We start from the raw sequence: 13907 nt of genomic DNA on the forward strand, positions 1-13907 counted from the left end.
ACCTTTGCAACTAATTAAAACCTGACAGCTTTCTCCAAAGGGCTGTTTACAAGCTAAGGGATGTAATGACAAATCACCAAGCTGGTTTCCAATAAAGCAGGAAAATTTTAATCATTTGTTCTAAACAGTTGCAGAAGGATGCATCTGCTGTGACATTTTCACTTGAGCCTGTTGATCCTACTTTTGAAGCTCGAGGGTATTGCACTGCCATCAGATCTCTCCACAGTGCTGCTAAAATATGTACTTTAATATGTATGAAATATTTCTAGGTGGAGATTATGGCTCCGAAGCAAAGACTGGCATGGTTCAGTTATTGAGTACCTTTACATTTTCCAGTGAAAAATTTTGAAATTATTTCCAGACTGAGTGTTCATGACAGGCTAAATGGAGCATTCCTTATTTTTACAGATAGCAACATTTTATTTATTAGTTTTTGCATTAGTATTGCACTAGGGCTGTGCTTTCCCAAGACTTTGTGATCTTGGTGCAAGTTAAAAGGTAACACATGGATCTGCAAGGTAACAAACAGACAATACTGGAAATTGATAGTTTCAACACCTTAGCATTGTTAAAAGTGCCTCCAAAATGACTTTGTCATCCCACTGATTTTTAAACCTTGTGCCAGCTGCTGCAAAAATGCCATTTGTCAGATTCAGGTGAGGGTTATCCCGAGTGACAGGGCCTGGGGGTTTGTGACAGCCGTGGCTGGACACCCTGTCCCAGCTGCACCCTCAGCTCATCAGCATCCTGAGCTGGGAAAGCAGGAATGAGACATCCCTATCCTGGATCACTGGGCAGAGGAAAAAAAATAAATTGTGCATGTACACAGGTTTATCCAAAAGCAGCAGCAGCATTTAAAGCACAGCTTTACCAATAATTTCTAGTTTTTCAGAAACTCAAATACCACGTATTTACTTGAGCAGGGCCTACCTTTTCAAATTTAAATGTCAAGCTTTAAAATTACAGTTGTAAGATGTCTCTGTGCTTCTTAAAATATGGAATTTCTTATTACAGGCTTTGCGCTGCAAACTTTGGCAAACAAAAAAAGATGAAGGCTTTTTAAATGCAGCAAAAAAGTATAAAACCAACCAGCTCAGAAAGCGAACTGAAACAGTCAGCAAGCAGGGACAAAAATAAAATTAAATCTTTCTGGAAATGTTTCATTGTAAAAAGCCTTGGAAAAAACCCTGTGATTTCTGCCATGGCCTGAATGTTAGTAAATAGTGATTTCAATGAGCTGGCCAAACAGAGCTAAGTCACACAGTGAATGACATGCTGCTGAAATGGTCCCAGTTCCCCAAATAAAATAAAGTCACCAATTTGGGCCACTGGAGGGTCCAAGGAAAAGCCCCCTCACTCTCAGGGCCCACAGCACTTAAACCACTTCCATTTCCGCCTGTGCACTGGCCAAATATCATACAAAGAAATTCATCTTAAGGAAAACTCAACCTAGACAAAATGTTTATGCAACTCAATCATTATTATGAAAAAAAGGAAAGCAGTTATGTAAAAGAACAAACACATTTGGGGCGGATGTTTGTGGCTGTCGCTGTTATCCCCAAGGTGAGTGGGAAGAAGGTGAGCTGCGTGCACATCCCATTTTTATTTCTTTTTGGCAGAAATAGAACACTGCTTCGGCATAATTTACATTTTCTAATTTAGCATCAAGGTTGTTGAAGGGAAAGCAGCGTGCATTTCTATCAGCAGGCAAAAATAACAGCATCATTTGAGGCAGAATGGAGACATTCCGAGCAGGGTGACAGGAGCCAGTGGGTGTGCTGCTGTCCTGTGCCAGCCATGCACACAGATGGCTTTGCCAGGGCATGGACTGAGAGCACAGACAGGAATAAACCCAAATCCTCTGCCATTTCACACAGGCAGTGTGATCAGGGTGTTACCAAACACAACTTAAATGTCCCTGCACAATTGTCAGTCCCACTGACTCCCAGTCAGTGCCATGGAGTGCACAGCAGCAAACACTGCAGGCTGGGGAGCTCTGACAGTTCAAATGGACTTGCACATCCTCACTTTCCCCCAAAATCACCTGATTTTCAGCTAAACGAGGATTTAGACTTTCCTTGCTAGTTTTCCTTTTAGTTCCTGAGCCCCCCTAGTTCAGGAAATGCTGTTTTTCCTCTGTGGATGCGTTAGAAGCCAGGAAACCTTCCACAGCAGCTTTTGGATTAAAACTGAGACAGGTCCAAAATCATCTCCCTTGAGCATTTCAAGAAAAGCCATCAAATACAGAGAGGCTGGTGCTGATATTAAAATAGCAGTTGGAGCCTTGGCAAACTTCTGACATTCAGGCATCTGAATGATTTTTCTCTGTAGAGCTTGCTTGTTAAAGTGAGAAAACTTGGGGCGGGGGAGCCACGAGATTTTTTAAAATTGGGGATTACTCTCTAAACACATCTTGGCATGAGAGTGATTCTATCATTCATAATTTCATCTCCTACAGGTTTCACAGTATATGTTATTTAAAGGAATTCATTTCCTGCTGAATGATTTATGAGGGAAAACAGGATGCTAAGGGAAAACATACTGATCAAATGCATCAGAAGTGTTCAATATGAGCATTTACCATGGAGTTATTTCCTTCTCCCTGTCAACTAATCCTGATATTTCTTCTTGCTAGTAAAAACACATATAGTTGCTTAAGATTTCAGTTTCCATAGAAACTGTTATTGGCTAAAGTAAATACAAGATGGGAAAAAGTGTGACTTCCCTAGTCCTGTGAGCATGTTTGCAGCTGCCAAATTTTCACCACCTGACCATTCATTTGTCAGTATTTACTGGTGCCTGACATTTTTAGCTGCAGCTCCCTTTAAAGAGCACGGACACTCTTTTGAGAGGCACCTCCATGCTTTGCAGAAGGCATGTGAATATTCATAGCTATTCCTATGCCTCCTGGTACAAAAGCATATTTTGTGTTATTTGATTTTGCAGCACATTAAACCAAAGCTTGAGAGGGTAATACCAGGCATTGTGCAAATAAAGGGAAATAAAATATTGCTTCATCACAACTAGTGATTTTCTCCTGCTCCCAAAATTCCTCTTGCTCCCTTTCCTACCTGATTCTAATACAAACTTAAAAAGCAAAGTCCTGATAATCATTTTATAATTCCCTCACTTCTTCATAAATGTCATTTTACTTTGAATGGAGGCACTTCTTCCTAACATACACAATTAATGTGTCTTTTCTTGTTCCCATCAGAATATGACTTTAATTTTATCCTCGTGCAGAGCTCTGCTGCAGTGCTCTGTGCTGCCTGAGATTTTGCCTTTCAACCAAGGAACCATCCTTGCATGTATATTGCATTGAGATGGAAAACTCTGTTACCATTTCTGAAAATAGCAGCTGAAGACAGAAGGAGCCATCCCTGACAAGGTGCAAAAAGAAAGCGATGCTGGAGCTTCTCAGGATCTCAGGGTCATTTCAGTAGATTGCTTTTCATCTCCTGAGCATCAAGAGCCTTGGTACCCACTAAAAACTCCCTTCTACATGGTCAGAAACCCCAGTTCCGGCCCTCCCTGCAGCAGCCCTGCTCAGGGGCAGCCACACCTTCACTGCAGCACCCAAAAATGTGCTCTCAGCTCCTTGCTGGTGCCGCATGGATGTGAGGACTGCAGGGTGAGAGCTGCACTTCTGTGCCTGCGAGGGAACCTTCGAGGCTAAACATTGAGGGGATGGAGAAAGCAACCAGACCAGCTGGATGAGAAACCCAGGAAGGTGCAAAAACCATGCAAGAACAACCACAAAACACACAGCACTGGACTTATGGAAAAATACCATGAAAACTGAGTATCAACCAAAAAAGGAGAAACAGTAAAACCCTTTGTGCTTCTCCGTCCTTTTCCAGAAATGAAGAATACTCATGGCAGTGCACAGAATGCAGCATGAATTTGGAAACCAGGACTGCCTACAGTCCTCTAAAACCATTTCTTGCTGGTGGCCTGTGTGGCAGCACACCTCACACATTCTGATAACTAACTGTGGGTGAAGCTAACGACACTGAAACTTAGCTTACTATAAAAATAAAAAGGAATTACTCTTTTTTATTTAATGAGGAAGTCAAGGCTTATTTAAAAAGACACTTATTTCTATCAAAAAGCAGCAGTAGATCAGAAATACACCAAATGAGATTTAAAGATTCACGTTAAGTTTGTAATGACAACCCATGGGTGAAATCTACCCTTAGAATTCTGAGAAGAGATTAAAAAATTTGCGTAAACTGGCAGAAGTCTCCTAATATAAAAATTGTACAAAACCACGGGCAGAAGGGGTGATGTCACCTCAGTCTCTTGGTTTACAGTAAAAGCAGAGGGTGCTCCCAGCTGGAAGCAGAGCTGTGGAAAAGAGCCCCTGAAAAGCTTTGGTGAGCATCCTCTATTCCCAGAGCTCTTCAGCCAAAACCCCAGGAGTTTTACTGAAACCTGTGTGCAATCCCTGCTACTACCTGCCTTGTAAAGCTGAGCTTTAGCTGCTCTTTAGTGACACACTGGGCGCTCTGCTGCTCTGCCCAGCCCCAGCCCAGGATCAGAGCACAGCTGGCACCACTGGCCCCAGCGCAGCCTTTTAGCTCACATCATCTGCAAGATGCCATCAACAGCCAGCCCAGGTGCTGTGTAGCTGCTGCCCACACACAAATCAATGACAAAAGGCAGCTCATTTACACAGGTGGTGCATTTCACCACCCTGAGAGCCAAGATTTTCTCCTACCCCTCGTTTAATGCCACTGCTGTCAGAGCTGAAACGTGCTCTAACAAAACCAGCCTTTATGTAACCCAATAAATAAAAGTCACCAAGGCAATAGCTGTGCATAAATTTTAGCTAAAAACATTTTGTTAGAAGAACATGAATGTCCTCTGTAAAGCAGGTAGCATTTTAAAATAATGTTCTAGATATTGTTAATACTTTATTGCTATTCATCATAGAACCATTAATCATGGTGAACTCATTTGGTATTAATGTGGATGTCATAAAGTACTTCTGTTGCATTTCAATTATAACTCAGCCTTTAAAATGCTGCCAGCACTACATGGAGAGCTTTGAAAGCCAGATATGAATAGTCTGTTCAGAGATAACTACAAGTGCTTTCTGGCACAGAAAAACAACCTTTTCCATTCCTAACGGCCCTCAGGGGGCTGAGCAGCCCCTGGGGCTGTGCCTGGGCCCAGGGCTGCAAGGAATAGAGGTCATCCAGACCCAGGAATATTCCTCCCCCCAGATGAGAGTGGGAGAAACATTCTTTTGGTCTGTTCAATCAGGGCCAAGCAGCAACAAGGCCAAACTTTCCCGGCCCTGGGAGATTTCATTTTTTTCCTGTCACTCCTGGGATTCCCTGAGGCACTCTCTTGCTTCCAGAGCTGAGTGCTTGGGCTTTTCCTCTCATGTGCTGTGTCTGCCCAAACAAAAACACCAGAGAGAACTTGTATCTACAGCCTGCTGTCTGTAGAGACTGGAAATGAGTGCACAATCCATCAGGGCAAACCCAAAGGGAGCTGATATCCCGACCTCTCTGACAGCAGTTCAAAAAACAGACCCAAATCCTCCTTCTTGGCCTCAGGAGGTACTGAAAGAGGAAAATCACCAGCACAAAATACAACATGGACTCAAACAAATATCAGCTCCCTGCCACCAGGGAAGCCAAGAACTTGTGTAAGTGTACCTTGACACACCAGGATTTTTGCTCCCGTGCTGCCAGCAGAGCTTCCAGATGGATTTTACACACAGAATCCAAAGACAAAAGCTCAACAATCCCAACAATTCTCAACAGAAACAGTGTTACACAAAGAAAAGGCAAAACAATTCTCTTTAGCTGCGGGAACTTTTTTCTTCTTTTCAATTCCTGCATATAATTCCCATTCTTTTTTATCCAGGTCATCAATGTAACAAGAAAAGCACACAGCAAGAATTCCTACCTTGGGAGCTCTGGCATGTTTTCCACATCTGGCATCTTTGACAAGGCTGATATCCAGCAGCTCAGTCTCCTAGAAGGAAAAATTGCAAAACAAGTCATTATTACATTATTCAAGAAGCCTTGTTGTGTTATCAGTGTCCCACTTCCCACATCTGTTTGTCCAAATGGAGATCAGCTTCCAGGAGAGCTCAGGTGCACCCAGGCAACTCCAACAGCAGCACCATGCAGCTCCCCTAGGATATATAGGTTATAGAGAAGCCATGGGAGTCAAGCTGATTTCCTGGATTGCTAAACAGCAGCTGCTGTGCTTTTGCTTTAATCCTTTTAATACAATTTTAGCATTTTGATGCTTGTCACAGCATGACAAAAGGCAGTGTCACAAACAGAAAACCCTGCCTCTGCAATAGGAAACTTGCTTTATTATTGCCAGAACACTTTGAAAAGTGCTCATAAACCCCAAGAAGTGTTTTATCTGTAATGATAACAAGGTTCAAAAATTTTAGTGACTGCTGCTCAGTAAGACACAGGCACTTTTTGACAGGCATTTCATAGCTTGTGTGCTACTCCTGCGTTATGGGTTATACAACAAAGCTGGCACATCATGACAGCTTCTGTTGGGCACATTCTTGCCCTCCCCTACACACAAGTAACATGAAGAATCCCTTTCCCTGATCTGAGCATTTGGGAGGAGGATGGATGCTGGAGCAGAGCGACTCCCAATCTGAAATACTCCAGCAGGAGTGTGGCCACACTGCAGGGAGAGCCACTCCACTGCCAAGCATTTCAGCCTTCCAGAGCAGCAACTGCACTGCTGGGCAGGGAACTTGAAATCTGTGTGCTGGACAAAGCCATTACTTTTCTTTTCAATTCCAAAGAAAACAAAAAGATGGACATGTTATTTTGCCAAGGGTTACTTGGGATCCTGATTTGTTTTTTGTTTTACAGAACCTACTCCTGCCCAGCTCTTGCAGAGCTTTGCTTTCTACTAAGACAAACTGTACCAACAGATTTTCATGTGACTGTACAGTGATCACATTTGCCTCTGTGCCCCCCAGCAATCCCAATTCCCTTCTGTCCTAGCACTTGCTGAGCTCCATGAACACTTTCCCCCCTCTTCATGGAGCCTGTTTAGAGGAAACCTGCACTTCTGAGATGGTTATTTAAGATGCTCTCACTTGCCTGAAAGAGGACAAGAGTATCAAAACTTGCAGAGATTAGAAAGAAGCAGGGAGATAAAAGGTGGAAATAACCCAAACTCCACCAATGCTCAGGGCATATGGACACGAGCACTCTTCTGACAGTGCAGGTGAAACTTTAAACAAAAACAATTCACAATTAATGCACTGGAGGGCTTTGAGTCCTTTTAACTTTGAGGTAAGCCATACAGCCATGAAGATCCTGGCAGGAATGAAAACTATGGAATATGGCAGAGCCACATATGAGTTTATCACACTTGGAGCAAGAACTCAGGTGGGAAACAGGAATTATATTTACAACACCCAATAATACCCACACACCAAAGTGGTCTCAAGCCCATGGGGAAATGTTCCACAGAAGCTCCAGGCACATGCAGATCATAAAAATCAGATTTCCCCAACTGAAAGGACTAAGGAGCACTAAAAAGAAAGGCTTTAGCAGCAAACACATGAGGGAAATTAAATATGCTGAAGAAAAATGGATCTTACAGATCACAGAGATGCTGAGCCACACAGTGTGAATTTCAAAAGCTTTTTTTTATTTGTCTGGTATTTTGGTTTTTTAAAAAAGAGAAGAACAACTAACAGAATTAGTAATTTAGTCACTTACAAAAGTGCAACTAGACCTCCCTAACACAAAAAGACCCTTTTAAGTGGAATGGCACACATGAAAAACAGACACAAAAAAAGGAAAAGGCAATGACCAGCCCTCCCAAGGACCTGAACAGCCCTGCATCCTCCCAGCTGGAGGAGGATGAGCAGGCATACGGCTGGTTTGGAGTTTTCACTACTGCTTTCAAGCTGCTTGCATGCCAGCAAGCCACGTGCAGAAAATGTGACCACCTGAGGATGCAAGAGCTGACAAGGGCAGTCTAAGAGTAAGGGAAAAGTGGATTTTGTGGGGCTACTTGGCTCAGCCCAGCTGCCAGGGCTGTGGGAAAGGCTGATCCCTGAACATGCACCTCATGGCCTTCCTGCCCTATCACCTCTCTGCCAGAGAACACAGGGCTTGTAATCCTATCCCCAGAATCCTTTCTATCCCTATCTGACAACATCATTAATATAAATAGATGAGAGCAGGACCTGCATCCATGGAAGTGCCTCTGCAGGCAGCGTTCAGTGGGGCTTGGATAAATCAAAATTCATAATGGGCCATTTCTTAGTACTTTGGTTCAAAGAAACCTCCTGGAATTCCCTCACCCCAGGCACTTGCTTTCATCTTTTAAACAGCTAATTAAGAGGGCAGAGATCAGCTTCCTTGCAAGTCAGAGGAAATACAATTTCCTATTTCCCTATTGCAAAACGCAGGGGGATTTTTGTAAAAGGAAAATACACTTGAGCAGTGGCCAAAGAAATGCCCCATTTCCTGTGCAGCAGAACAGCTCAAGCCCTCCTCCACCTAAATAAACAGGAGTTTTGTTAATGACTTCCTCCAGCCAGGCTTGGAAATGCACTCTGGGTTGCAGGGGGCATGGAAGCCATAACACATGGAGGGGAAACAAAAATGCAAATCCTCTAAACAGAGAAAAGTTGGGCTTGCAGAGACCTCCAGTCATTGCTGCTGGGACTTAACCCTACAGTAGAGTAACATCTCTTAATGCAAGTGGTAGATGCCTCCAATCATTCATTATATAAAAAATCTGGGGCAGTTACTAATCCTACCATGTTTGTTTTCAATTAGCAGCCCAGACAGAGGAGCATTCAGAGAGGGCTGCATTGTGCAATCTCACTTTTATGGGTGAGCACACACTCACAAAAGCAATGGATTGTGCAACCCTCAGTGTCTGCTTGAGCACTTGTAATTAGGCCCATCTGAATTTAATAGAGTAACACCAATTTATGCCAGCTGAGGATCTGGCTCTCTTCTATTTTAAACTGCCCAAAATGATGCCTTGAGTCATGGTGCCTTGGGAACGTGCTTGTGACACATCCCCAGCTCCAGAGCAGGAATTCTCCTGGATACCACTGGAGAGCTCTCCCAGAGAGCCAGCAGCAGCAGCAGGGAGGGCTGAGGGCAGGATCAGCTACAGAACCTCCCAGAACTGTGTCAAGGAGACCCAGCAAGAGCAGGGCTAGTCCAGAGAGCCAGCTGCTTTCTAGACATCCCTCACAAAAATAATTGCACTCTTCTGCAGGCACTCATTATGGCTCAGGAGTGGTGCATTGCTCTGACCTCAGCTGTTCAGCCTCTGTTTTCATGTCCCTTCTGGCTGGATGTTCTTTTTTCCCAGTGTATGGCACAGCTCTCAGCCAGTGCCACTTAGGGAGAAGGTCCAACCAATTAAACTCTGTAAACTCATTTTCCACTTAGCTGGAAAACCTGTGGCTGCACAGTTTCAAATCTGAAGAAGAAATTGTGTGCCTGAAAGCTTATCTAATTCTTCTGACTATTACCAGTCAGTCTACTAGAAGGTGCAAAACTGCCTTCAAAGTTTGGTCCATACACTGCTGGCAAAATAAACTTTGGAAAATTAAGCCCGTTTTCTAAACAAGCACCATTTATTGCTACTGGATGGCAACATCTGGTCAAAGTTTTCAAAAGGGCAAAGCCAATTTGCTGAAACAAACTTCAAACAGAGAGTCAAACAACACTTTCTACTGGGAATAGCTAAACAAAATGAAATAGTGCTTTAATATTGCAAGTCTCTGTATTGTCAGTCTCCGAACATGAAAGCACTGAATATCTCTAGAAGAAAAAAATGTATGCAGTTCTATGCTATATTTATTTTATTCAGCATTTTTAAAATGGTATTTTAAATAAAACCACATGACTACTGTCCTACCAATATGTCAGAAAGAAAGCATTAAGAACAATACTTGAATCTGATGAGGAGCAATTACAGAATTACAGAATCATTTAGGTTGGAAAAGACCTCTGAGATCACAGAGTCCAGCCTTTGACCAAATACCACCATGGCACCAAGTGCTCTGTCCAGGCTTTCCCCAAGCCCCTGCAGGGATGGTGACTCCCCCACCTCCCTGGGCAGCCACTGCAGCGTCTGACCACCCTGTGTGAAGAATTTACAAGTGACAAAGAAAGGACAAGCTATGCTAAAGAACTACCTCAGGTAAATAGGTATGGAAATTCATCCACTTACAGCCACTTATGGAATACTCCTCACTCAGATTTCAGGGGTTTGGACAGTGATCCATCAGCCACACTGATTAACTCTAGGATGAATTTCTCCACAGTGGGATTGAACACCTAGTGCCAGTTCCAAAAGGGTGCTTGCAGAGCTAGGAGATGTCACATATCATTCCCCTGCTCAGAGCATACCTATTTTTCTTATTATCAATGAGAATAAATTGAATGAAACACAGCAATTTGTCTCCTCATCCCAAAGGGAAACCGTGGAGGACTGGTGAAAGTGATTTAACAGAAACCTGCACCGACAGCTACAAGTAGGAACAGCAAGGCTGTCAATGACTGTAATTGGAGCTGTGCTTCCCCAAAAGTGCCATTATATAATTCATAAGCTGCATCCCACCAGAGAGAGACAGTCCCTGAAGAAGCTGTCTCCATGCTTCCTCCTGGCAGCACACAATTCAATTATTGGGCATCAGAACGATGGGCTGTGTCAGTAAGGCAGCAGCAGAGCGGCACGTACATCTCCCATCAACAGCAGAACTCTCCTCAACAGCACCAAAGTCTTGGGCTGCACAGTTGTCCTTCACAAGTACTTTGTTACCAGCCCACACTCTTCTCAAAGGAAAAAATTAAAAATTATGTTATTAATGCTAAACTTGCCAATCTGCGCAAAGCAACCAGACCTCCTTCTAGCTCCTTGCAGGTGATGGATAAAGCAGCAGCAAGGCCCTCAAATGATGGAACAAAGGCTCTTAGCACACAAAATTTCAACTTGGTTAAAGTGGCTTCTGAATTCTCTGCGTTCTAAACATCTATTACAAAATGCAAAGCCCAAAGCAAATCCACCACCCTGGCACATGGAATGAAAATTTGGGTGGGAGACACAGCTGTTCATGAGGGGAATCACAGCAAACACTGCTGCCTCCACTGCTCCACTCACAATCCAAGCTTCGCAGGTTTTTCCTTTCGGGCCAACGAGCCCTGGCAGAAAATCCCCACAGCTCATCCACGTCAGGCCTGTTCCAGTTCACCTCACACCCCAGGGAATTCCCAAAGCCCCGGAGAGGAGGGTCCAGCAGAGGGGACTGTCTGTCAGCAGCAGCTCCTGAGGAGCTGGGGAGCACTGCTGCCATTTGTTCTGTTAGCTGCAGTGACAGGGGACATCCCCCGAGGGTGACCAGGGACATCCCCTGAGGCAGGGAGTGACAGAACTGGGAGAGAGGACACTGATGTGCTCCTCTGACACAGAACAGCAGCTTGGAAAACAAGAAGGGATGGGTTTAAACCCTGCTTTAAACCCATGGTTGTCCAGGTCTGGACTGGCCTTGCTCAACAATGGCAGAACCGTGGGGCTTGGTATCACAGAGAATGGACGTTTTTCCAAAAATCACTTGACCAGAATGAGAACAGAATTTCTTACTACCCAAAATGTATTATCTGTAAATTTGAACTCATGCTAATCTTTACTGGGTGGTCACCAATTCTTAATTCTAAAAGACTTGGGGGCCTCAGCAAGGCAAGAACCAGCATTTATTATTTGACTCAACTGCTCTGGGAATGAGCTCTAAACACCTTGAAAGGTTTCCTGGCACTTTAGGAAGAACTTCCAAGCAGAGTTGGATGACATCCCTCCTGCAAGGCCCCATAGGAAGCATTCCTCTGGAAAAACAAGCCCCAAACTGAAAAGTTTCGGCTATCTTAATAACACAGAGTCTCTCAATGTATCCCTGGAGTTGTAAGAACAGCAATATCTTCTAGTACAGGGAAAATGATCTGTGGTTTATATAAAGCATAAAACATTGAGCTATTAGGACAAAAATGAGAGGGAATTTTTATGCTAAGTGCCCTTTTAATAATGAAAGCGAAACAATTCTTCTGCAGCTATGCATAGAGCTCTTTGCTGCTTCATCAAAGGAAAATTTCATTTACTTGGATTTACAGATGCTGTGGCTGAGCAGCCTAGAAACGGGCATAGAGATTGAACAATACAAATCTGAGTGCAAAGAAACGGGGAGCAGAAGAACACAGTAAAGATTTGCTGCTGCCTTCATCCCAGCAAGCTGACTATCACAAACAGGCAAAGGACACAGGGAAGACTCAGCATGCTCTTATCAGCCATCATCCCAGGTGTTAGAACAGTGGAAAAAGAGGAAATTGCCATACCAGGTAAGACTTCAGCCACCCATCAGTCTCAGCCAACTGATGCTACAAGATCAGTCCAAAGTCACCAGTGCTGACAGGGTATAAGCTCAGCTTGGTATATAGAAACACTTCCCCTTCAGTCAGTGTCAGTACATACTCCAAAAAACCAAGCCCCAGTCCTTAACCTTACAGCCTAAACACAGACGACAGTCAGTGAATGAAAGGAGCAATGGGTCTGTGAAGGGATCCCCCAGCAGGACAGAGGAATCCCACATCCTTCACGAACATGGCATCTCCTTATCCCACTGCTCTCCTTTTCCAGGAAAGGCTCCACCACAAGAACACTCAAACTCAGAAGTTTCTCATCCAAACAGCTTGGGTTTGTTGCAGCATGCAGTGGGAATGATATGGACAGGAACGCCTTGAATGTAGCTGGTTGGAACTGGTTTGGATCTGCTAAAATTGCTCTCGCACCACTGCTCGTCCCACTCACACAGGCAGGGAAAAACAGGAGCAAAAGGAGAATTCATGAAGTGCAGCCATGTTCAAAAATGAAAAGAGCTGGGGGAGGACCTGCTCCAGAAGAAAGTACAAAAGCACCTTGTAGGCAGCCCTCATAATGGTACTTGACTGATTTTTATTCACACAACTGAGAATAACCTGGCAATTTGTAGCTTTAGAGTCACAGGGAAGAGTACAGTGAATTGAAGTTTAAGCAGTATATTAAAAAAAAAAAAAAAGCAATATATCTATTAAGAAACTTTTTCTTTCAAATCACAACTCAAAACATGTATGATTATGATGATTAAATGCCTGCCCAAGAAGGGATCTATCATATTTTGAGGGTGATATTCTCATGCCATTATTTCCCACTGACAGGGGATCACAGACTACACAGAGATTATGGTTTTTTCCTTTGAAGCAAGTAAAATGTATTATTTTCAACAGAGTGCCCCAAACAGTGAACAGCAGGAGCAGAGACTTTCACCCCACATGGAAAACCACTGCACAACTCTTGCTCTACCACACCTGACAGTGCAGCTCCTCCTCAGGAAACTCTGTCCATCAACATAAGTGTTTTCCAAGACTGAATGAGATTCAAGGCTTTTGAACTTTAGAAAAGCCCTTTTTTTAATGCATGCAGCCTAAGCTGGAGGCATCTAAACAGATATCAACGAATTAATGGCTCTGGCTGTTTGATGTTAGAAGCACTTCAGCAGGTGAGGGTGTTTTTGGCAGACCTGCACTGCTCTGGAGTATTCTGCTCCTTGTGACTAGTTGGGTTTTGTGGAGGGGTTTGGAGACTGCACATTCATGTCAACGGCACAGAGCATTTGGCTTGTCTGTACCAAAACAAGAAATGCTTTTTACAGATCTACATGTAACACAGTGGGGAGATCAGGACCTTGGAGCTGCTCTGCTCCCCACAGAGCACAGGGAGTTTCAATGTTAAGGCACAAACACATCGATGCCCTACTTACAGGCCTGCCACTTCCATGCATGGATAAAGAGAATGCACTAAAAACTGCATGGAAGCAGAATGCACATCCCGGCCAGCTC

General features: G+C 43.8%; 1 protein-coding gene across 3 annotated transcripts in view; it reads right to left on the minus strand.

The window, feature by feature from the left end:
* Positions 1–13907, minus strand: part of PLCB1 (phospholipase C beta 1) — a 323139-nt gene that overhangs the window by 230314 nt on the left and 78918 nt on the right. For all 3 annotated transcript variants that reach the window (XM_030946647.1, XM_030946646.1, XM_030946648.1), the window contains exon 3: positions 5923–5991. In XM_030946647.1, the coding sequence (XP_030802507.1) occupies positions 5923–5991 (69 nt within the window). The remainder of the gene's footprint in view (positions 1–5922; positions 5992–13907) is intronic.

Source organism: Camarhynchus parvulus, chromosome 3 (assembly GCF_901933205.1).
Source record: "Camarhynchus parvulus chromosome 3, STF_HiC, whole genome shotgun sequence".
Taxonomy (NCBI): domain Eukaryota; kingdom Metazoa; phylum Chordata; class Aves; order Passeriformes; family Thraupidae; genus Camarhynchus; species Camarhynchus parvulus.